The sequence below is a fragment of the Kogia breviceps genome, chromosome 4, assembly GCF_026419965.1.
Source record: "Kogia breviceps isolate mKogBre1 chromosome 4, mKogBre1 haplotype 1, whole genome shotgun sequence".
Classification (NCBI taxonomy): Eukaryota; Metazoa; Chordata; class Mammalia; order Artiodactyla; family Physeteridae; genus Kogia; species Kogia breviceps.
In genome coordinates, this window is record NC_081313.1 from 900,712 (window position 1) to 925,417 (window position 24,706).

Genomic DNA, 24,706 nt, shown 5'->3' on the forward strand with positions numbered 1-24,706 from the left:
CAGTAACTGATAGAACAAATAAACAGTAAAGATGTAGAAAACTTAAGCAGCACTTGGAGCTAACAGGACCTAGCCAACTTGTCTACCCAACAACAGTAGGATACACCTTCTTTTTAAGTGCACGTGGAATACTTACCAGGATAAACTATATACTGGGCAATATAACAAATCTCAGTATATTGAGGAATAATGAGGTTTTAAAATAGATTATCTCACCAAATCTGAATTAAATTAGAAATCAATAACAGAAATAGATCTAGAAAACCTCCAAATATTTTAAAGTCAAACAACAAATTTCTAAAAATCTCCTGTGAGTCAAAGAAGAAATGACAAGGCAGATCAGGGAATACTTTAATACACAACATATTAAACGTGCAGGAGGCAGCTAAAGCAGTCTCTTAGAGGCAAGTTTGTAGCTTTAAATATATAGCTTTCTAATTTATATTAGAAAGTAGGTGAAGGTGGTTTTAATAAGTGTTTATGGAGTTGAGGGAAGTTTAACACTAGTTGGAGTTACAGGAGCCAATTTTGGGGTTTCCAAAGCCCACATGCACTTTGTAGCACTGACAGCTTTACTACTTCAATGATTATAGTTATCCTGGAATTTCATGGTGGGATGTGAGCTCCCTAATTACATGTGCCTTCAAGAACATGTAATGCTTTCCACAAAGATCCGCTTTACAAAGTGGGTTTACGCTCCAGAAAACCCTTCCAGACCTGACAGTCAGTGGGGCCTGTCTCAGGGAAACCCAGTCACCACCGTTAGTGAAATCACCTGGTGTGTCATTGGTGCGGTTTAATAACTCAACATGTTGTTAATGATCTATGACTTCGTAAACCTTCAAAGGCCCCACCTTTGTCCCACGGTCAACTCCAACTACGGTTGGACATCTGCTCCTGCTAACAGCCCTTTACGTGGGGGGTTCGGGCAGCTTTCCAGCTCAAACTTTCTCTTCCAGACTTGGAATTTCCAAACAGACTTCACTAGTCAGCTCTTTTTTTTTTTTTAAATTCACCTATCACATATGTTTCCTTCTAGCATTCTTAATAATAAATCATTGACTAATCAGTTTTTTCCCTCTATTTTTCTCATCTGAGAAATCACTTCGATAAATCAACTCTTTCCACACCTCCCAAACAAAAGGTAAGTATCCCCAAATGGCCTCACCTGACACATTTGATATGTCTTATTAAAGTTTTCTAAATGTTCTAAATTGCACCAAAATCCATCTTAAAATTGTAGAAGACACACTAGCTTGAAACCTTAGCCATCGTCTTGTTGGTGAAATGATAACTTAAACCCAACTTTAGCGAGAGCTGTCTCTGCACGTCTGTCAGTGGTGGGACGGCTGGGATGCTCCCAGGTGCTCGCCCACAGCCGTGCCTGTGTCTCCCCGTTCTGCTTTCTGGTGCAGGGGTCCCCGCCCCTCCCTCTCTCTTTTCTGGTCCCCTGTCTCCCATCACACGCTAACTCTGAGAGCTGGGCCACTGGTGAGAGTACTTGCAGCCCCGGCCTTGAGCTGTCCACGAGACGCTCTTAAGTTTGGTAAACGCAGTGAGAAACCAGCTGGCAACAAGCTCCTAAGAATGTGCACAAGCCACTCTGACGGATGCTCCGCTCCCCTTTACTGGGACGGATCTATCATTTCTTGCTGGCTTGTCACTCTGAGTCCTGCCCACACACTCGGGTGACAGGGCCTGGGTTTCCATGTCTCATGGGTACGTCCGTAGCGGTGTCTTTCAGGCAGATCTAACGGGACCCATCCCAGGTGGATTCTGGTCTCCAGCCGGTCCTCTGAAAGCTGCTCGCACCCTCCTGAGAGCTCCCGGAGACCCAGCCCTCACCCCCCAGCTTTGGACTCTCCCTCCTCCGGGCGGGCGGGTTCTCAGTGGCCCCTCACTTGCCCCCTTCGCGGAACCTCCCTCCCTGCCCTCCCCAGACTCCTTCACTGTCTAATCCCAAACCACCAAAAAGAGTATCTTCCAAAAAATTAAATAAGTCCCATCACACACAGCCCTTGTCCCCACCTGTAACCCTGCTCTTCCTCATAATGCCTGAGAAAGGCATCCCAGCCCTCCGGCGGCCCCCCCGGCCCCCCAAACCCCTCCTCCCTCTGTTCCTGCACATCGCTGCCACTTCCTGAAGCAGCCAGTCCTGGAGATACGATCCCCACGTGTGGCGGGGATTCTAGAGCAAAGGACTGAGACCCGGAGTATCTGAAACACGCAACTTCAGATGCTGGATGTCCGCAGGCTCCGTGAACGTGCCTTGCCCTCTGGCGGTGTCACTCCTGCCCCCACACGACAGATTCCCCCAGTGCCCGAAGGCTCAGTTTCTCTCCTGCACGCCTGGTGTCTCACCCAGCTCCACAGGCCCCGGGGGTGGGACAGTGCCTTCCCTCAGGGAAGGCCTCGGGCAACTGTCTCATGATCCCGCCTCCGCTGGAGGCCAGACCTTGAGCGGAGGGAGAACGGGGAAACTGACTGGGAAAGGGGGGCCCGGCCCCCTCTGGAGGCGGTGCTGCAGCCCCCGGAGCCCAGCCCCCCACGCCCCCTCCCTGCGGCATCTGCAGGGTCACGGGGCATCCCCTGCAACAGACCCCAAAGGGCCGCAGGGAGCAGGTGGGACAGCCCACCCAGTTTCCCTTCCCTGCGAGGTCTCCCCGCGGGAGCCGCGCTGAGCTGCTAGAGGTGGGGTCAGAAATAGGCCCACGAGGGCCCAGAGGAACGGGACAAGGCACCGGCCAGGGAGGGGTCCTGCCCACATCCTCGGGAGGCAGCAGGGCTGGCTGGCTGGCCCGGCTTCCCCCTCCCCACCCCCGGGGGTGTCATCGGACCCCGAGGCCCCCACTTACTCAAAGTACTCTGCGGCGGGGGTGGTCCTGAAGGAGTCATTGAGGTCAGGGCTGGCGCTGGGGGCGTGGGCGTCGGAGCAGCGGGGGCTGTTCCAGGTGTGGTTGCAGTGGGTCCAGGGCAGCTCCGTGGTGAAGGAGGAGAAGAGGTAGTGCAGCGCCCAGGCGATGATGACGTTGTAGAAGAAGCCGATGTAGAGTGAGATGAGGATGACCGTGTAGCCGACGCCTGGTGTGGAGAGTGGGGCCCCGTCAGCAGCTCACCCTTGCCCTCCCCTCTCGGCTCACGGCTCCACCCGGGCTGCCCTGAAGCCAGGCAGCGCCTTTAGACATGCCAGCAGACGGGGGAAAGGCTGGGCGCCAGACTTCGCGTCACGGCCAGAGAAGGGGCCGCCCACTTCCCAAACCACCCGCGGCCCTCGACGTCTACCCAGACGCGCAGGGCTATCCAGGGACGCCCCGGTACTGCCAGGTCACCCGCAGACATACAGGGTAACTAAGGGCCATCCATGGCTGTCCACCGTCACTCACAGCCAGTCCGGGTCACCCAGGCTCCCTTAAGGTCACCCAGGGCCACTCTGGGTCACCCAGGGCCACTGGCCAAACAAAACCATCAGAATCATCTGCAGGCGCCCAGGACCACCCAGGGCCATCGAGGAACACCCGAGGATACACAACCCCAAGTCGACAAAGGTCACCCCAAACCACTCAGGGTCACCTAAGGCCATCCAGGGCCACCCATGCCAACAGGGCCATGAAGGCCACCCAGGGTCACCCAGGTATGCCCAGTGCCTCCCAGAGCCATGTGGGGCCACCAACAGTCACTAAAGGGTAACTAGGGTCTTTCACGCTCTTCCACGGCCCCCCAGGCTCACCCAGGACCATCCAGGGCCTCCAAGACGATCCATGCCTACCTGGGCTACCCAGAGCCGTCCAGGGCCGTGCTTGGCTGCCCATAGCTAACCATGCCCCTCTAGGCCACTCAGGGCAAGCAGAGTCCGCTGGGTCTACCCACCATCACCCAGGACCGTGCATGACCACCCAGGGCCTCCAAGGGTCACCTATGACCACACAGGGCCCCCAGGGCTGGCCAGAGCGCCCTTTCCAGCATCACAAGCCCTGGAATTCATGACAGTCCCCGAGGGGCTCCTGGCTCCTGCAGCGGAACAGCGTGGGGAGCAGTCTTTGGAGACGCGACATCCTGGCCGTGGTGGGCGGATGGCCTGGCAGTGAGGCCTCCTCCCTGTTCAGTGCTGGACGAGCGCTGTCGGGGCCCTTTACTGCGGTGGACTGTATCAGGCTGCAGGCAGAGCTCTCTTGTTTCAGCGTTCTTTCCCGGCTTTGTTGGTAGGACTCCTTTGGGCTGTAACTATAACTTCACTGTCTTAGAACCTGGTGGGCGCCCTCCCCCGTCTTGCCTGCCTGTGGCCGGGGAGGAGCTTGCCTTCGAGCCGACTTCTTCGGGGAGTGGCTTGGCTTGTTTTTTATCGGTCGAGCCCTTAGGAGAAGCTATTTTCCTGCTCAGGACACTTCATTAAAATTCTCTTTCCTCTACAATGTAGTTATGTGTAGATATTAAACAGATCCCGTACCAGGAGTGATTTATTTAAAAGCAAACAGTCCTGGTCCGCGGTCCCTCTTGGAAAACATGCCGAGCAGCAGCAATGACAAAACCCGAACCGTTCCTCCGGAGGGACTTCTCCAACGTGGACCCATCGATGTGGAATAACCCTTTACTGCACGTCTCCCCCTGAGCTCCTTAGGAGAGGCTGGCTCCCCGTGCACTCGCCCCGGCAGCCATGTGGGCGGGAAGCCGCGCTGCTTCCAGCAGGTCACGGAAGGTGGTCCGTGGCGGCGAGCTGGCTGTGGGCGCCTGCCCGGAAATCTCTGGAAGGTGACAACGCCGCACGACAAACCCGCCACTCGAAGCGTGGGGGACTCGATGGAGCCTTTGGGCCAACACGGCAGCAGAGCCAATCCGGTGTCAGCGAGAGCGCTGCCTTCGCTTCTGGTCCTTCCGAACCCACGGCCGTGTGGACAGCCCTCCACTGGGCAGGCCCGGTTTCTCGCTGTCACAGCAGAGGGACAAGGGTGCGCCGGGCTGATGTGGCTCCCCGGGCACGCGGGCTTTGCCCCATCAGCCGCAGCACACCAGCCCCGGGGGTCCCCCATCCCGGGGCGCTGCTGTCCAGCTGCCCCAGAGGCCAGCGCGGAGGAACGATTTCCTCGGACTGTGGCTGTGCTCACCAGCCATTCTTTCGGTCCCTCTGAGTTCTGTCCTCCAGGACCTCAGAGCCCTAGGAAGCCCCGGCCCTGGGCCGCCCAAGGGCAGCCCCTCACCGACCCTGCCCTCAAGTTCTTCCTTTGTGTCACTTAAGACCCAGCCACACGAGATCCACTGCCCTGTTTGCTCTGAGAATGCTCTTGTTCAGTGAACGATCCGTGTTCATACGTCATCACGTACTCTAAATAGAGCTCCACCTGATACGTTTCTTCTATTATTCTGTGCCACGGGAAACATTCCTCCCAAGGAGGTGGCAGGCTCGGCCCCCTCTAATACTTCCAGGGAAAATATGAACGAAAACTTGATGTGTTCCTCTTTTGTCCGACCAACAGGAAGCTCAAGACCAAGTGTGAATTTCAATCACGGCTCTTAAGGTCAATTTTCTTAAATTTCAGTTGGTTCAGTATTTTTAATATTAACTGCATGCATTTTGGTTTATTTTAAGCCACTTAAAATTCCCTTTTAGAAAGAGGAAGAGTTTGGTAAACCCCACTAAAATATTATTGACCACAAAATATAATACCTTACTTTATAGTCGATAAAATAGGTGTTTTGGTCCATGCTGTACACACAGTGGGGGTTGTCTTAGCAATTAACCAGACAACCTGAAACGGAGCCTCCTCAGGCCTCGAGAGGGACAACAGCCCCCTCCTCCTCCACTGAAGCCAGGTCACTGCAGAGCATTCCCCAGAGCTGGCTTCAGCAGGAAGAGGGAGTCGGGGACAAATAGTAATTCCAGGACCCCAGGTGGAGGACACGCCCTGATGGAGCAGCCTCCCATTCCTGGCAGGACCCGTTGGCTGGTCTTTGAAGAAAACAGGAGAGAATTCCTCCGCTGTCGGTCTGAGTGCCTTTCGTATCTACATGGTGTGCGTGTGCGTACGTATGCGCGCGTGTGCGTGTGCGCGTGCGTGTGTGTGTGTGTGCGCGCGTGTGTGTGTGTACGTGTATGAGAGAGAGGCAGGGGGAGAGGAGGGGCAGGGAGGGAATGAGAGTGAGAGGGAGGGGGAGGGGGGAGACAGAGACAGAGCAAGGAGAGGGAGGGAGGGAGGGAGGGAGAGCTTGGAGGACCCCCTCCCAGGCCCCGCGGTCACGCTGGTTGCCCTCAGCATCACCGGTAGCCTCTGGAGGGACGGTGCCGGGGACCCAGGACACGGCACGGCCCTCTGAGTGCCCTCGCCTTGACCGTGGGCATCCCTGCCTGGCCTTCTCGGGTTGACGTCAGTGCGGTCAGGCCCATGGAAGGACTCCGGGTCCAGGGAAGGGAAGGACGGGGAAGAGGGCTCCCCGGAGAGCTGGGTTCCCTTCCGCAGGGCCCGGAGGTGCCGGTCGCCCGTCGGAGGACCTGCAGCCCCATGGTATGAGCGTTTGGGGCATTTTAACTGATGTCTTCATTTATCATGTGTTCCCCCTACTTAATGACACGTGAAAGTACGTGCAAGTTTATTAGTTAACCTTCTTTTAAAGACAAGGAAGGAAAGGAAGACACGTGTATCGGGGTATCCGGAACAGCGCGGCTTGCCTCACCTAACGCAGGGAGCGGTGCCGACCTCCTGTCCTGTGGGCATCCTATGGAGAAGCTTGACCTGAATGAGCAGGAGATCACCTGCGAGGGACTGTAGCTCTGTTAGTATCAAACTATTCAACGTGTCTCTTCTTCACACATAGAAGTTCTTGTGTTGATTCACTGACCTGCAACAAACAGCCCTGTGCTGATAACACAAAGATTCCGAGGCTCGACGGCTGGCTTGCTGTGATGTGTGATTTCGCAAAATCTCCAGTTACAAGATGGGGTGACCAGGCTCCGGCTGAGCTTCCACCCGCGGGTGCTGCAGGGTGCTTCTCCACGTGGCCTCACGGGCCCCGCACAGCCCTCCAGGAGGATGAGTTTCCAGACCTGGGGGGCAGGAGCGTGGATGGGTTCTGACGCGGAGTACAGCTCGGAGCCAGCTGGCGTCGGCCCGGGTCTCCGGGCTCTGAGGCCAGGCCGCGCTGGCTGCCCCGCGGCTGCACGCGTAGCTTCCCCGTGGAGGGGCTGACACTCTCACTGTCCCAGTCGGATTTTCTGCAGTAGCCAAATTCTTCAAGCTTAACTAGTCCTTCGAGACCCTTGGAGACCACTTATTGACGTTCTGCGAACTGCAGTAGAGAAATTCACTTTGGCAGTCTTGCTGGAGAAAGTTCTTCTCGTGGTAGAGGACACACAGCTGGAAATTTGCTTCTGTCTGCAGGCCCGCAGCCCTGGGGTCAGCGTCCTTTTCCTCGGGAAAGAGGCCGATTTACTGTGATTCAGCTCCCTGGTGGAAGGCGTGGGCCGGGGTCATGCCACGTTGCAAACTAGACACCTTGCTCCAGACTGGAGCGGGCGGCTCTTGGAACCCAGAGAAGTAAACGTGTCGCACGGCCGACATCCTTCCCTGGCGCCCCCAGGACGGTCACCTGAGGGCGGGCCCGCCTCACGTCCCACCCGGCACCTTCGTGCCGTGTAACTACCGACTGCTGTGCAGCCCATGGCGGGAGATGCTGGCTGCCCGGCAGGCCCGGGGGACGGGATGAACTCACACGTCCTGAGGTGTCAGCGTGGACTCGCCGCCCCGACGGTGTGGGCCCTGCCCGCAAAGACTCCGGCCGTGCCCTCGACCTGCCCGGCTCTGAAGAGGTGCCCGCAGCCTCAGCTTCCTGCGCTTCCGCCCCCGGGAGCCCCGAGCGCACCAGAGGCTGTTCCAGTGACTTATTTAAGCTTTGACTTCTGTGAGCAAATCCTGCTAAGGGGACGCCCAGCTCTGGCACCTGAACCCGGAGCTGCTGCCTCACCCTGCAGGGGCGTGTGGGGTGAGCTGGGCCGGGGGTTCCCTGCAGCCCCATTGCTGGCTGAGCTGTGCATCATGTAGCCTCGGAGAAAGCTGCTCATGCCTTAGGGTTCACCCAGCAGGCCAGCAGAAAGGAAGAACTCCACCACAGATGGCAGACAGGTCGCGTTACGGGTTGGATCGTGGCCTCCAAAATTCATTTGTTGAAGATCCCTCCCCTGTACTTCAGAATGTGACCTTATTTGGAGGCTGGCTCTTTACAGAGGTGATCAAGCCAGGGTGGGCCCTAGTTCAGTGTGCCTGATGTCCCTGTGGAAAGGGAAGTTTGGATGGAGAGACACACATGCAGGCGGGATGTGAAGACCCAGGGAGAGGACAGCCACCCACAACCCACGGAGTGAGCCCTGGAGCAGGCCCCCTCCCGGCCCTCAGAAGGAATCAACCTCACCAGCACCTTGAGTGTGGACTTCAGAACTCTGAGACAACAACCATCTATTATTGAAGCCACTCAGCCTGTGGCACTTTGTAAGGTAGCCCTAGCAAACTAATACAGATGGATAGATAGATGAATGACAGATAGCTAATAGCTGACAGATGACAGATCTAGAGATGGGAGTATTTTTAATCTTTTCTACTATTTTAGCACGTTGACAAAACAACACTACTCATCAATTGCAGGCTGGCCTCACCTGGAAACACGGAGACACACTCAAATCCTTAGTCATTGCAGATCTTTAAAGTAGGACCAAAATTAAAAGGATGTGTCCACGTGCCTAGACACCCAGCAAAGCAGGACTGAATGCCCACGGCTGGGGTTGACTTGCTTCAAAGCTGCTCCAGCCTTGCCCTGGTCTACAGCACGTCAGGTGCAAGGGGGTGTCCCCGCCGTTACCTTTCAGGATAGGGCAGATCTTCCAGACGCCGGCAGCCCCCTCCCTGTTGAACTGCCCGAGGGCCAGCTCCATGTAGAAAAGCGGCATCCCGGCGATGACCATGAAGAACAGGTAGGGGACCAGGAAGGCACCTGGGGGACACGACAGCACGCTCAGCCTGGGGCCGGGGCCGGGCTGGCCTGTCGTCGTCATCGGAGCGAGCGCTCAGCCGTCCCAGCCGGCCACGTGTGTCTTGGGCACGACCCTCGTCATCCGTCCTGTCCCTGCTTCTCCCTGAAGCTCCCTGCAGGCAGGGCTGGTGAGCTTCCTGCCTCCACGCCTGGCCCCCGCTGTCATCCGTGCCCCAACGCATCCCCGCACGACTCCGCCCAGCTGCCTCCCCAAGTTATGGGTCAGGCCTGAGAGCAGAGCAGATGACGCCCTGCCCCCGTCGTCGTGGCTTCGCTCCCGGTTCCGTCCCTGCGAGGCAGGGCCTGCCCTGGGTCCCCGCCCCTCCCCGTGGAGATGTCTGCCCTCTTGAGCTGTGAATCCTCGGGATGTGACCCCGCCTGACCCCTGGCGTTTGGAGCCTGCTTCCATCAGGGCTGCAGCCTTGCTCAGGGCACAGAGTTCAGGCCCCCCGCAGGCTCCGCCTCCTGAAGCCCTCTCCCCTCACCTCAGATAAGGGGGCTTTGTCTCGGCTCTCTTCCAGGGAGGGGCGGGGGAGACAGGGAGGCCCCAGAGCGATGCCTGTCTTGGGGCAACTTCTGTACCTGCTCAGGCCTCAAGCGGGGTGCCAAAATGCTGACCCACTCACAGCCGCCCCGGAAGGCCCTCCCCGGGGAAGTCCCCCGAAGCCCCAAGTGTGTGGCACGGAGTGACCCCCGACGGGGGGGGCCGTGTCGGGGACTCGCAGGAAACAGGCACCAACCTAACTGCTTCCCAGCTTGAATTTCGGTGGTGACCCTGGCCCATTTCTTCATTTTCTGCCTCAAGCCCACCCAGGGAAGTTCCGGGCCTGGCTGTGCAGGGGGAGGGAGACGGGCGCACTCTCCCAGGGCAGCTCTGGTGCCGGCAACTGCCAAGGGCCTCTGCATGCTTTGTAAACACTGTTAAATCGGCCCAAGATACCATTCTCTCGGCCTTGGAGAATTTTCTTTTCCACAGTGAAAGTCACCTTTGGAAACAGAAAGCGGAGCCATGGCGCCTCTGACCCCTCCCTCGGGGATCCTGCTCTCCTGGCCTCGGCGGCCTCGGCGCGAAAGAACAGTCAGGGAAGGAGGCCACTCCGAGCTCTACGTGTACAGTGCCAGGACATTCATCTGGGGAGACCGTGCCCCACTTATGCCGCTTTCCTCCAGATGCCAGCCTTGGGGCCCTGGCTGGCAGGAGGGCGCAGGGAACGGGGGACGCACTCACCGCCGCCGTTTTTGTAGCAGAGGTAAGGGAACCGCCAGACGTTGGCCAGGTCCACAGCGAAGCCAATCACCGAGAGGAGGAAGTCGGCCTTCTTGCTCCAGGTCTCCCGATCCTGGGCCTGCGCGGGGCTCTGCGGGGGGTTGAGGAGGGTGGAGTTCGTGAGCTGCACCCCATTTTGTTCCTTGACCAGGACAAGTTCCACCGCCTTCGGGCCCGTGGCATTGGCCTCCGTCGTTGCGGCCACCACGGAAGACATCAGTGCCACAGGGCACCTGCTCTTGCTCATGGCCTCCTGGACTCAGTGCTTCCTCCCTCCTGGTCCACAGCGGCATGAAAGAGAAACACACAGGAATGCACTGATTTAGTGGCGAGATCGCGGTGCCCCCGGTGGCGTGAGCACAGATCGGAGGCATTTGCAGCCATGTCTCTGGGGCAGAACAAATGCACTCCAAGCACCCAAGAGGACACAGCCAGGGTTGAGGCCAGAAGGAGATGAGCTGCCCTCCCCGTGGGGCTGGGAGACAGGCCGCGGACACCTCAGGACAGACCGCTCCACTCCCCCCGGCCCCCTCAGCCCTCGCCATTCCCATCAAAGTGCAAGGCTGTGTCCTCTCTAATTCAGTAATAACGCAAGATGCTACCCCGCACTCCCCACGTTGCCAGGGAGGAGTAATCTGACAATCTTCAGATCGTTTTCAATAGTGAGTCTTCACAACAGTGCACATACATGCTCTATACTCAGACACCAAAGTCAAAAGCAAAATTCTAAAACCAGAGTCAGACACAGGGACTCGAAGTTTCAAAGGAACGATGACAAGAGTTTCCTTCAAGGAATGGCTGCACATTCCACGTCCCCCTGTGGCCACACCTGGAAGGGCCGGGCAGGGACGAGAGCTTCCAGTCGGGGAAATCCTTCCCGTCAGGATTTACCTGGGGGTTTACAGGACTAGCTCCTGCACGTAGCAGCTTTACCAGGGAAATCATCTCCAGGTTACCTTCATGCAACTCTGGGTAATGTAATCAAGGAGAACAGAAGAAATCACACACAGTGTGTAACACAGAAATTACATGGCCGAGAGCAAGGTGGGCCCTCAAGGCCCAGGGCAGCTTCAAATATGACTTCTTCTGGCATTTGGATGTTTCAGCTGCAGACGCTTGCATGTGTACATGTACACACACACACACACACACACACACACACTCACACACACACACACACTCACACACACTCTGAAGCATAAGGTAGCAGGATGGCAGCGGTCGTAAAGGGGTTATTTTCCTCTGCATCCAAGTTTGAACAGAAACCCACAACATGTCATTCTACGCACCACGTCTCTGTGACAAACACAACAGCACATTCCTGAGATGGATGAAAAGGGACAGAAGGGACCTGGGGGTGGGGAGGAGCGGGAGGGACCGGCCTGCAGTGGGGTCCAGTGGAGAGGGCTGGGCTTGTGCAGGCGCCAGATCCCAGCCGGTTTGCTCTGACGGCGGCCCTCGCAGGCGCGTCGGGGACCACCTGCCAGGGAGACCTCGGCTCTGCATTTGGGGTGAGCTCGCCCCAGCCTCGGAGGCCAGGGTCGGGTACAGGAAGCGAATGTGGCGCTTAGAAACTGTGAGTCTGCACCCAGAACAGAAACAGAGCTGCAGTCCGACCCTACAGCCTGGACGCTCAGCACCCCACAACCCTGCACCCCTGCCCCACCTTAAAAGTCAAAGACTAAGCCCTGTGAGAAGAAGCGATGGCTGAGAAAATCACCCCTGTTGGCTCTGGGCGCCGCTTGCCCAGGTGCCCCCAACCCCGGGCGGGTCTGGTTCAGCAGGGAGGGGTCAGCCACAAACAGCCGCGGGGCCCAGGGGTCAGCGCCTCAGGGAAGCCGGGGACAGCCGGCCCCTGCCCCGTCTCTCCGAGCCTGGGGCAGGATGGGGCCAGGGGCCAGGGGCCACGGGGGCGCACCTCAGCCCCGTGCCCGCTCCGGGGCGCGCACCTCTCGGCCACCTCACCTGAAGATCGCCAATGGCACTGTCGCGGCGCTGTGCACCCCAACTGTTGGCGACTTTTGGAGACGCCGCAGCCTTCGGGACACGGCGCCCCCCGACGGTGCTCGCCCCGGCCGGGCGCCCCTCGGCCGCAGCCTTCGGGGTCAGAGGCGGGAGCGGAGCGCCCGGAGGATGCGCGGGGCACCTGTGCGGGGAGCGGGCCACGGGGTGGCCCGGCCTCACCTGCGCGCGCCAGCCTCGGCTCTGCTGGGGTCCTGACACCGGGCGTCCGCGGAAGCTCCCGCTCCGGCCCCGCCGCGCTCCGGGCTCTTATCTTGTGGCCGGGACCCGCCCCGCCGGCCACCGGGGGCGCTCAGCCGCCCTGGCTCCGCCTCCGTGCCGCCCCGGGTGGGCGGAGGACGAGCCCGGACGCGCCCCCGAGCCCCGCCCCCCGGGACCCGACCGCGGGGACCCGGCCGCCGGCTACAGTCAGCTGCCAGCAGCGCGCTCTGCCCGAGGCCTCGCGCGTCCCCGAACCTGGGGCGAGGGGGAAAGAGTCACCTCCGGGCCCCAGGCCTCGCAAGACCGAGGCGGGCGGTGTCCCGCCGCCTCCCCACTCCAGCCTGCGCCCCCGGGCTGCCCCGCGCATCTGCCTGGGGCGGGGGCTCCCCTGCCCCCGCCCGCCGCCCCTCCCGGGGAGGAGGCTGCGCTGCGGGCGCGCGGGGCACAGCGCGGGGTCCCGCGGGGCACAGCCGGCTCTCGCCGCCTGCCCTCCCTGTTCCCGCCGCTGCCGCAGGGGCCGCCTTCCCGACGCCGCACCGACCTCTCCCCAGGCGTCGGTTCCGTCCGCCCCTCCCGCCGCGGCCGCCCCTCCGGGCCCTGGCGCCCTGGGGGCGTCTCCTCCACCAGCCGGTCCCACTCGAGCTGGGCCGGCCTGGGCGCAGGGAGCCGGCGCCTGGCGTGGCGTGGGCGTCCCTAGCCGGGCCGCGGAGACCCTTGCGCAAACCTGACGGGCAGGCTCAGACGCCGCCCGGGTCTCTGCCTTCTCTCCTCCGGCCTTGCGCCCCGGATCTGGGCTGCGGAGACGCGGGTCCTTCCGTGGCCCGAGAGCCGACCCCTCACAGGACCCAGTGTCCGCGCGCCTCAAGCAAGGAGCCAAGCGTCGCCGCGCTTTGCCCACATGGTGCGCGAATCGACTGGAACCAAGGGACTCGAATCACACTCGCATCGGAACACGATTTCCAGGGACAGCCCGGAAAGCCACAGCTGTCGATACTGGCTCAGAACGGACTGGTTCGGAATCATTGCTGAGGTGGCCCCCAGCGAGACTGCACGTTCATGATGCGGAGGGATGGAGTCCCCAGGCCACCAAGCAGGCCCAGGACCCACAGGTGCAGGACAGCATCCAGGTAGGTGGCCCCCTGGCTCTGCACATGGTGGAGGCCCTGGTGACCCAAGCCTGGGCCGTAACCTTCCCCTCCCCCCTCCACGTAAGCTCTGACTTTCCTGCCCTGCGGTCGCTCGCTGCAGAGGGGCGTCCACACCAGCTGCTCCCCACTCTTTCTGGGCCGCATGTCCCTCCTCGGCAGTGCCACAGAAGCAGTGTCCCTGTACCAGGGGCCCGCAGAGCACGCAGGCTCACCCCGAGGACCACGCCTCACTGCCCCTCCGGCGGCCTCCCCACCAGGGGCTGGTGCCCAGGACAGGGCTGGTACCTGGTACCGGGGAAGGCACCTGCAGGAACTGCTGACAGGGATCCATGGAAGGACCCCCACGACTCAGGGTCGCGGCTTCCGCTGGCCATGCTAACAAAAACGCCACAGGCGGGGCAGCTTACGCACGTGGAAATGTTGGCTGGAAGTCAAGTCCTCACACGGCAGAAGCACCCAGAAGTGCTCTGGAGCCACCTTTATAAGAGCACCGGTGCCACTCATGAGGGCTCAGCCCCTGTGACCTGACCGCCTCCCAGAGGCCCAGCTCCTAGGACCATCGCACGGGGGTTAGCGTTTCAACATGAATTGGGGGGACGCAGTTCATTCCGTACACCCGGGGAGGGACAGGGATTTCAGAAGATGGTGATGTGCCACCTTGAACCTGACCAGTGGCCATCACAGCAGGCGGGCTCTCCCCACAGATGCTCCACAACGTGAGTTTCAAGAAAGAGGAGTGGTCCTAGGTTTGGGCCTGATGGACAGGGTCACAGGAACACAGGGCAGAGCCAGTGAGCTCAGACGTGTATGTTAAAAGCACACGTACTAGACGGAAACACCCGGGAAGCAGAGCAAACCCTGCCGGGGCCCGGGAGGTGGAAGCAGCTGTGGCCCAAGCCCGACAGCGCAGGGGCAGCCGCCCCTGTGCACGACAGACACCCGAGTGGCCTGTCGCCGTGTCGGCGAACCTGCACCGAGGAGGAGAGTCCTGCGTGCGTCCAGGAGCGCTCCCCCCGCCCCGCCCCCCCCGACCCTCTCTTCTAACAGTGACTTGGGATGAAGAGCCCGGGGGCTCGGGAGCAGCACGTCGGGGGAGCTGGGTCCGCGGCCTGGCCGCGGAAGACAGGGCAGGCAGCTGCCCGGCTCCCGTGCGCCTCCATCGTCCCCGGCAGGGGCCTGCCCGCCGGCGCCTGGGCGGGTGGAACCTGTGGGGTTAGAGCTGATTAAACAGCCGGCCTTCGCACGCTTGGAACTTTGCCCGACGTTTATTACTGGCGTGGCTGCTGTCGGCTCAGAGCCCTGGATGGACGAGGCATCTCAGAGCACCGTCTTGCTGACCCCCAGGGCAGTTGCTCGCTGTCTGCTGAGGACCAGTGACAGCCGCAGAGCCCCGTGGGAGGGCCCAGGGGAGAGCCTGTGGCTCTGGCTGCCGGCTGCTGCCCCCAGAGCGGCTCTGCCCCACCGGTGACAGCCATCTGGGTGCCGCCAACCGAGGAGGTCGCTGCTGGACGTGGCCCCGTGTCCTGTCCCGAGCAGCCTGCTTCACCCCGACTTGGAGGGCAGCGTGGGTGCTCCCCCGACACGTGCCCCGCCCACGGGAGGACAAAGGCCACGCGCTGACGTCAAGGCCTTCGAGATTCCCGAGAGGCTGGAGCCGTGGTGGATAAACGCAGAATTCCGTCCGAGCTTCAGAAAGCCACCTGCAGGTGAGGGCGGGGTAGTGGTGCCGGGTGAGCACAGCAGTTCAACAGCAGGGGAGGTGCTTTTTCATCCCCAGATCCACGTCTGCCAGGAGGTGCCTGGCTGGAGGGACGCCACCCCAAAGCTCTGTTAGGAAGAGCTGGAGAGCTCAGGTGTCACCACACTGGTGATGGGGTCGGTCCCCGGCTAGATTTTAAGCGATTTGCCATAACTGATGGGGCGGCTTCAACAACAGAATAGCATCCTCTCTCTGGTCCGGAGCCAGAAGTCTGAGATCAAGGCGTCGGCAGGGCTGCCTCCTTTCGAGGATTGAGTGGGAGCCTGTTCTAGGCCCCCCTCCAGCTTCTGGGCGTTTGCTGGCATCCTTGGTGTTGTTGGCTTGTAGAAGCATCACCCCATCTCCGCCTTCACGCTCACATGGCATTCTCTGTGTGTGTGTGTGTGTGATGTTGGATCAGGGCCGGACCTAATGCTCCATTTTAGCTTGATTACCTCCGCAAAGACGTCAGCTCCAATTAAAGCCACATTCTGAGGTCCTGGGGCTTAGAATTTCAACATCTGAATTTGGGGGCACAGTTCAACCCACAACAAAGAAGAAACTTAACAGGCCCGTTCTCGAGGGGAGCAGCTTAGAACATGTCAGAGCCTCCCGACACGTGGTCCAAGCAGCTCAGGCTAGTTTAATCTGGACGTGCAAAGTCTTGGAGGGGGAAGAGTGGGGTGCAGGAGAGCTGCCTTCGGGCGTCCTGCTGCTTTCAGGGAAGAAGGGACTCTCGGGGGCGGTGCCAACAGAGGATGGGAGAGGATGCCAGGGTACTGGGGGTACTGGCAGGGCACCTGGGGCCCAGTTCAGGCCTCGCTCCCTCTGGCTTTGCTTTAGACATAAGGGGACACGCAGAACCATGGTGCTTGGACCCTCCCTGGGTGCTGGGCTCGGAGCCCACGGGAGCATCTCTGCTACAGGTCCCTCGCCCTTTCTGACCCTACACCGCTGCAGGCATTGACACCTGACCAGGATGCCAGGGCTCCAGGTGGCCGGACGAGGCCTCGCGCCCCAAGCTCACAGGTCACACGACGTTCACGAGGTGTCGTCCTCCCTGCTGTTTGCTGACCGCCCTCACACAGTGTGAAAGGGACCAAAATGACAATCGCTTCAGGCAGTGACCCTCAGGGCAGCGCCGGGCTCTGCTCAGCAGCCTCCTGCCCTCAGAGGGTCCTGGCCACCCTGGCCTGGCTGCCCCCAGGCACTCCATGCTGCTGTGGCCATCTGTCCGGACAGATGCTTGGACCCTGCACCCCAAGCTCCCCACGTGCCGAGGCTGGAGCCCAGGACTGCGCTTCCCAAAGGGCTTCCGTCAGGCTGGCTCAGGGTCTGCGGTGGGAAGTCCGGCCAAGGCCGCAGGGGCAGCTGCAGAGACCGAGCAGGAGGCCAGTGGGCTGGCCTGCTTCCCAAGTTATTCGTAGGGTGCATTTTGAGGGGAGCCCAGAGCAAGCGGCGCTGGCAAGAGGGGGCTGTGACCTAGCGCGGTTCCCAAGTCACCCGCGTAAACCCTGGCCCGCACCCAAAGCAAGGATTCTGGGTCTCACCCTCGGAGACTCGGAGTCAGCAGGTCTGAGGTGGGACCTGGGGACCTGCATTCCTAACAACTTCTCGGGGGATGCCACTGCTGCTGGTTCTGGGGCCACGCTCTGAGAAACACTGACCTGGCCGGAACCATGGGGCGTGGAAGATTCTGGAAGATAGAGATGCAGCGTGGAGCCCCTGGCAGCCCCTGCAGGGACTCAGTGCAAACACTTGGAGTTTTGGAGAATAACCAAACAGTCTTCTGAAAAATCCTTATTCTCCGTTGGAATTAGTATACCGCTGAGCCGTAGTAGAAACTCATGGAAATTCAGTTAGCATATAAGCTGAGCTGCCCGTCATAAATTAACCAGCCAACCCGTAAAGTTTGGTCAGACAGCAATTCGCTGTCATCAGATGGAGGCAATATACACGCTTTCGGGCTCGGGCTGGTGCTGCAGACACAACTAAGCTTCAGGAACAGGTGCCGCCCTTGTTGCATCGGTATCAACCCCTTAACCCGAAGCTGGGCTTCGCGGGCGTCTCTTATGGCCATCTGACTGCAGAAACATGGATCCCACAGTGTACCGATCCCACCGGGGAGTGGAAGGCTGCAGCACTGCCGCCACGCTCCGAAGACACAGGGAAATCTTCCCGGGGGGCAGATTCTTCCTTAGCCAAGAAGAGGACAGTCAGAGGTACGGGTCTCAGTGATTCTTACACATTGGCTAGTGTTTGGTTGTGTGATAAGAGACTTCAAAGAAAATTGGGAAATTGATGACAAGACCTTTATCTGCAGATGACATAATCACCTATGGAGACAATCTTAATGAATCTACGAAACAAAAGCTCGAATTAACAAGTGAATTTAGAAGGTCATAGGATACACAAAAATCAATTGTATTTCTATATACCATCAGGAAACAACTATAAAATAAAATTTGAAATAATTTCATTTACGATAGTATCCAAAACAAAATGCTTAGGCATAAAATGCGTGCGTGCAAGACACGAATGTTGAAATCTAGACTACACTCTGCTGAAGAACTGAAAGGGCTGAAGGAAGTGGAGTGGTAATGCCATGTCCGTGATCTAAAGGCTCAGTATCATTAAGATGTTAATTTCTTCCCAAACCGACTATGGATTCGACCCAGTCCCAACCAAAATTCTAACTGGCTCTTTTGAACAGCTCAACCAGTTGGTTCTAAAATGCGTGTGGACCCAGAGTAGCCAAAACAATGCCGAAAAAGAATGAGACTGGAGGACAAAGGAAACTTTGTAATCCCACTATCTGCACAAAACTTGACTGTATTTTCTGCCATTATTTTGCCATTTGAGTCCTCGCTCTACAGACAGCTTTATTGGGGTTTAATCGACATAGCATAAACCGCGCGGGTCTCAAGTGCACAGTTTGGGAGTCCGTTTATGTGGCCACGGGACACGAGCACCATGAGGACAATGTCCGTCACGCTCAGGCAATCCCCGTGCTCCTGCATATCCATCTGCATCCACCCCACCCAGGCAACCGCTCGTCCCACAGCTATAGATTCCTTTTTTCTTCCTAGGATTTTATATGAATGGAACCTACAGTAAGGACTGTTTTTGGTCTCTTCCTCCCACTCAGCATATTTGAGCTGAATCTGTGTTGTTAACACGAAACAGTGAATTCCTTTTCATTGCTGAGTAGTATTCCATCGTACAGATAGAGCATAATCTATTCATCCATCCACCTGTTGATGGACGTTTGACTCTTACAAATAACACCCCTGTGAACACTTGTGCACAGGTCTCTGCGTGGACATGTGCTTTCATCTCTCTTGAGTTAAGTGCTTAGCGTGGAATGGCTGGGTCATTTGGTTGATGTGTGTTTAACTGTTTTTAAAAACTGTCAAGCTGTTTTGCAAAGTGGTGACACTGTTTGACATTTCCATGAACAGTGCAAGAGTTTCCGTTGCTCCACATCCTTGGCAACACTTAGAATGGCCGGTCTTTTAAATTTTAGCCATTCTAATAAGTGTGCAGTAGTATCTCATTACTGTTTAAATTGGCATTTCTTTAATGACTGAAGTGTTTTAGCAGTCCTTTACATGTGTGGTTGCCATCAGTATCACTTCTTGTCAAGTGGATATTCAAATCTTCTGCACATTTGGGTTGATTGTTATATTATTATTGAGTTTTGAGAGTTCTTTACATATTCTGGATACAAGTCCTTTATCAGGTGCTTTGTAAATATCTTTCCCAATCTTGGATTGCCTTTTCTTTCTCTTAACAGTTGAGTCTTTTGAAGAACAGAAGTTATTAATTTTGATGAAGCCTAACTTATCGAATTTTTAAATGAATCCTGCTTTTAGTGCTATATCTGAGAAATTTTTACTTAACCCAAGATCGCAAAAATTTTCTCCTAAGTTTTCCTCTAAGGGTTTTAAAATTTTAGGTTCTACCCTTATTTATAAGATCCATTTTAAATTACCATGGCATAAGGTATAGATCAGTTTCGTACCCTTGTCCTGTGGGTCATTGGGAGAGAAGTGTTGAAGCCTTGAGGCACAGCCATGTGGACTGGTCTCACAGTCCTTGTGGTTCTGCCGTCTTTGTGTGGATCATGTGGAAGCTTTCTTGTCAGTCACGCACCTTGGCGTTGCCGCGTCCCCCTGGGAGCTGAATCCTTACATGAGTGACCTTTCTTACACCCGCTGGCCACTTGGGCTCTGAGACCAGCGTTCACCCTGCTCTCTTTGGATGGAGTCGGCACTCGGCCCTTTTCCTTTCGGCCCACCGGTGGCCGGGCAGAGTGTGCTTCTTGCAGGCGTCTTGTGGTTGGCTCTTGTTTTTACATCCAACCTGACGATTTCTGCTGATTGATGGGGGTGTTTGACCATTTACATTTAATGTAGTGCTGATACAGTTGGGTTAAGTCTACCATCTGCTGCACTGTGCCCCCTGTCCCCCTTTACCACCCTTCCTGCTGTCCTTCACACTGAGGAGTTTTCAAGTCCCACGTTCTGCTGGACTCTTAGCCGTATCTCCTTGCTGTGTCATTCTGGTGTCACCTTCAAGTGGCATCACACTGCTGTACATGTCGTCAGGACGGACCTGGGGCCACTTCTAGTCACCCCTCCCGGCCTCTGCGGGAGGGCCTCTCACCTATGTGTTATGAACCCCAGAATGCATCGTCAGTTTTACTTTAGGTACTCAATCATCCTTTGCAGAGATTTAAACGATGAGAAACAAGTGTTTCTGTTTACCCACATGGTTACAGCTTCTGAGCCCCCTCAGGCCTTTGTGTGGATCCAGATTTCAGAATGGAGTCACTTTCCTTCTGCTGTAAGGACTTACTTTCACACACTGTGTAGTGAGGTCTGCCAGCCAGTGACAGTTTTTTTTAGCTTTTGTGTCTAAAAACATTTTTATTTCTCTGTTGTGAAAGATATTTTTGCTGAGTGGAGAATTCTGGGTGGACCGTGTTCTTTTTCTTTGCGTATTTGATGGACGTTGTTTCACTGGCTTCTGTTGTTCTGATGAGGAATCTGTTCTGTGCACGTGGTCGTTGCTCTGTGTCCTCTTCCTCTGGTGGCTGACCTTTTCTTCATCATCTATTTTAGGCATTCGATTACGATGCTCCTGGTGTGTTTCCTCCATGGCACTTGTGCTTGGAATTCACTGAGCTCCTTGGACCCAGGGGTTTATAGTCTGTACTGCATTTGGGAAGGTATTCCTTCAAATATTTTTGTTTGCCCTTGGGACTCCAGTGGTCAATAGATCGGGCGACTTGAAGTCTCACACTCACTGGTGCTCAGGGCAAATTTTTGTCTCTTTTCTCTATTTTGTTTTGAATGGTTTGTACTGCTACACTCTTCAAGTTAACTTGCCGTCTCCTCTGTGATGTCAAAGCCACCCTTAATGCCAACCAGGGTATCTGGTGTCACAAACATCGTAATTCTTATCTGTAGAATTCAGGTTTGTGTCTTTTAAAAGACTCCGGCCGTGTCTTAACCACACGTGGTCGGTCTTGCTTCCAGCCAGCTTTTGAACACGGATTTTGCATAATGATTGTCTGCCTTCATCTACTAATCCCGTCACCGGAGTCACTTCTGGGTCTGTTTTCGTTGATTATAGATCCTCTTTCCTGCTTTTTTGCATCTAGGTGACCTCTGATGGGATGCAAGTCATTGTGAATTTGACCCTTTGGATGCTGGGTAGTTGTATATTCCTCTGAATATTCTCGAACTTTGGGCTGCAGGTAAGCTACTTGCAAAGAGTTTGGTCATTCAGGTCTTGCTTTTAAGCTGTGTGTGGCAGGACCAGAGTCGAGTTTTGCCGAGGGGGTTACGATTTCTTCACGACTCAGGCAAAAACCCATCTGAGTTTCCACCTGAGCACCCCTTCCAGGATGGCAGCCTCTGCCCCTCCATCTTGACTGGAAGCAAAATTGTGGACTCATTAACGTTTATTAAGTTTCAAAGAACTAATCAGAGCCCGAACGGCTCTTGACAATCCTGTGGTAGACCCCTGCCAGACTCTCGTGTGGTTGGGGGGCCATGGAGGTCGGTTTTGTCCCTGGAATATGGGCGGCTTCCTTTGGATGAGAGAACATACACTGTACGATTTAAATATTTTGAGGTTTACTCTCGAGCCAAGCATAGAGTCTATTTTGCCAACTGCTTCATGTGCATTTTTAATGGCAATTAAGTCAATTTGGTAAACAGGGTTTTTCAAATTTTCTACAAAATTGTGTTTCTTTCCCTGGTGGTTCTGTAGACTACTGAGAGAATTGTGTGAAAATCTCCAACTATGTTTGCTGATTTATTTATTTCCTCTTTTCATTCTGTCTATGTTTGCTTAGTATATTTCAAGGTATGTCACTGGGGGTGTACACCTTTAGGATGACTGTGTCCTCGGGTGAACTGAACCCTTTATGGCTCTGCAGTGTTTGTCTTTGACACCGTAATCCTCCTCGTCTTAAAGGTCACTCAGCGTGATATTATTAATCCTGCTACATCAGCTGTCTTGTGGTTATGTTTGCACATTACTTATATTTCCATTTTTTGTTTGTTTTTAAACTTCCAATATGTGTTTAAACAGCATATACTTAGGGTTTTTTAATTTGGTCTAGCAACTGTCATTTAGGAGTTTTTAGTCTATATTTAATGTAATTACTAGTACGGTTGGATTTAAGTTTACCACTTCCTGTTTGTTTTCTCTTTGTATTATCTGCCCTTTATTCTTTAGTTTTTTCTTCTTACTTTCCTGCTTAGTTTGGGTGAAATTATTATTTTAAACTATCGCATTTTATTTATCTATAGGCTTATTAACTAATAATACCTCTATATTTATATTTTGTTTTCTCTGAAGGCTTGCAATACGTTTTTAACTTTTCACGGTCTCTTTAAATACGACGAATTCTTTCTGCAGAGCCAGGTTTCCACATGCATGTCACTCTTACCTTTGTTTCATGATAATGTTTTCGTTTTCTCTGGCTGCTTTTAAGATTACCTCTTTACCAGTGGCTTCTAGAATTTTTTGTAACGTGCCTTTTGCTGTATTTTTGTGATATTTCTTTTGCTTGTGGTGAGTTGAGCTTCTTGGATATCTGAGCTGTTAGATTTGGGAAAACTCTGGCCGTTATTCTGTCCGATAGTGTTTTCTGTCCTAACCTCCCCTTCCCTGGGCCTCCCGCCACCTGTGATCGGACCCTTGGTGTTTCTTTCAGTCACCTTTCTTCCCAGTCTGAGCTCCATTGGGCCCACACGTTGCTACACGACGGGCTCATGGTGTCTTCTCTGTAGCGTGTAGCTCAGGTGCCCCTGCCCAGGGCGGGATGCGGTCGGTGGCTATGGGCCTGCCTCTCTTCCCAGCCGACCCAGCGAGGACGGCACGGCAGGGGACGGAGGGGCCGGGTGAAGCCCGGATCCCCACCCGGAGCTGAGCGACCGGGAGCAGCCCCGGCTGGTGTGGCCGGGCCGGGCCCCGCCTTGTCAGACACGGGCCCAGGACTTAGCTCCCAGCGCGGCCCCTTCTCTGGGCGTCAGCTCGCTCGCACCGGACCCGCGTCCTCGAGGGGAGATGCTCGCCCTCATCCGGATACACTTGTGCCCTGCGGCTCCGGCAGCGCGGTGTGCGGACTCCACTGGCGGCCGACTCCCCGCCGGCCACCTCGTGCTCCGCCAGGAAGGGATCCGTGTTGCCGCGAGGGAAGCCTGGCGGCCCGGAGCAGGCCCCCCCCGGGGAGCGCGGGCCGTGGCCCGTGTGGTTCTGCGTGCGCGGGACGCCCTAGCCTGCGGGGCCCGGAGGGAGGCTGCGCTGGCAGACGGGGATTTGCGCGGGGACGGGCGGGGGGCAGCTGCCCCAGGACAGGGGCGCGGGGGGGAGCCTGTCGCTGCCCCGAATCTCGGCCCGAGAACCAGCCACACGTGCTTCCGTTCTCTGCTCTGCAGCTCCGGGCTTGTCCGTCCTGAAGGTCCCCGTTCCGCCGGATGAGACGCTCCTACGCGGGCCACCGTGGGGCCTCCGCGCTGGACGTTCAGCTGGTCTCCAGCTGTGGGGCTCCTCCTGCCGGCGACGTGACGGGACCGGGGGTGCCACGGGTGCTACCGGCAGCAGGCAGGGGGGCCCGGGGCTCCTCTGGGCGCTTCTCGGCACTTGCAGGACAAATCCTGTGACCAGCAGAGGCAAGACCACGGGCTCGGGATACTTTGGAGTGAAAAGGGGAGTCGTCTCACTGGGCAAAGACCCAAGCGGCCAAGGTGTGGTGGGGGCCACAGGAGGGGCGAGGGGGGAGGGGCGAGGGGGGAGGGGGGAGGGGGGAGCGGGGAGGGAGGAAGGAAGTCGTACATACCGGCCTCAGCCACACAGCCGGCGCCGGAAGTGAGGACAGCAGCGCCCTCGCAGCCGCCTTCCTGCGTGGCGCGCGCGCGCGTCTTCAGTTTACAGAGGCAACGGCAGCGGTGAGGAGTGGAACTTCGGGAACTTGGGACAACCTAGTTTTCCGTGTGACAGAGCATCGAGGGGGTCTGCCGGCACCAGAAGAATGAACATCACCGGATGGACGGGGCGGGTCCTGGGACCGTACTTTCCGGGAGGAGGCGGAGCCTCTGTTTGCAAAAGCGACCATGACGTCACGTGCGTCACTCCGTCGCGGGAAGGAGGGAGGATGGGCACCGCGTGGCTGAGGGGCGGGCCGTCCTGGCCGCCGGCCACCTGCTGCTCTCGGAGGGCGGCACCCCCCCTGCGGACCTCTGCCCCAGGAGGGGCTCGGGCTCTGGCGCTGCCCCGCTGGCTGGAAGGCTTCCGGCTGGCTCAGCACATGGGGGCAGGGGGGTGGGCAGAGGTGAACCTTCTGCTTCTGTAGGAATCGCCACCAGGAACACCTTGAGCGCCCACCGCTCCTTGACGCCCGTCCCCTCTGGGGCGCTGGGAACCCCCAGAAGCCGCGGCAGGTTCCAGGGCAGTGTGCCCTCCTCCCCCCACCCCACCCCCCCAGCTCCCAGGGGCTGCTTGTCCCCTCCCTTCGACTGGGAAGCTGTGTCCAGCTTTGAATGTGAAATGTCCAGACCCGGGCTTGCTGTGACCCTTTTTTTACTTAAAGACTTGAGCCAACTTTAACCAATTTCACAGGCAACACCCATTTGTTGTTAGGAAGGGCCAATGCCTACCCCTGTTGGTACCTGAACGTCCTTCCGGTGCCGCCGCCCCGACGGGCTCAGCCCACGGGCTCCCTCTCTGGCTTCCCTGACTTACGACATGAACACGATGCTAAGTGTCACTCCATCCGGAAGCCGCTGGCTACACAACCTCAGT

The 24,706-nt window shown here is 57.0% G+C and overlaps 1 protein-coding gene and 1 long non-coding RNA gene across 6 annotated transcripts in view; one reads left to right on the forward strand and one right to left on the reverse strand.

The window, feature by feature from the left end:
* SLC6A3 (solute carrier family 6 member 3) overlaps nucleotides 1–14,024 on the reverse strand; it is a 38,870-nt gene extending 24,846 nt beyond the window's left edge. Inside the window, exons 1-4 of one of the 4 annotated variants that reach the window (XM_067030770.1) lie at nucleotides 13,933–14,024; nucleotides 10,238–10,552; nucleotides 8,839–8,970; nucleotides 2,856–3,081 (exon numbers count right to left, since the gene is read on the reverse strand). In XM_067030770.1, the coding sequence (XP_066886871.1) occupies nucleotides 2,856–3,081; nucleotides 8,839–8,970; nucleotides 10,238–10,523 (644 nt within the window). In that variant the 5' untranslated portion in view covers nucleotides 10,524–10,552; nucleotides 13,933–14,024. Of the gene's footprint in view, nucleotides 1–2,855; nucleotides 3,082–8,838; nucleotides 8,971–10,237; nucleotides 10,553–12,241; nucleotides 12,557–13,932 lie in introns of those variants that run through there. The other 3 variants (XM_067030769.1, XM_059060615.2, XM_067030768.1) reach the window with 3 other exon arrangements.
* On the forward strand, nucleotides 13,105–23,655 carry LOC136793966 (uncharacterized). Of its 2 annotated transcripts, none has more exons than XR_010840072.1 (3): nucleotides 13,105–13,626; nucleotides 21,054–21,149; nucleotides 23,344–23,655. It is a non-coding gene; the product is annotated as an uncharacterized lncRNA (long non-coding RNA). The 2 variants fall into 2 exon arrangements; XR_010840071.1 differs by lacking the exon at nucleotides 13,105–13,626 and adding an exon at nucleotides 15,155–15,353.
* Nucleotides 23,656–24,706: the final 1,051 nt, after the last annotated feature.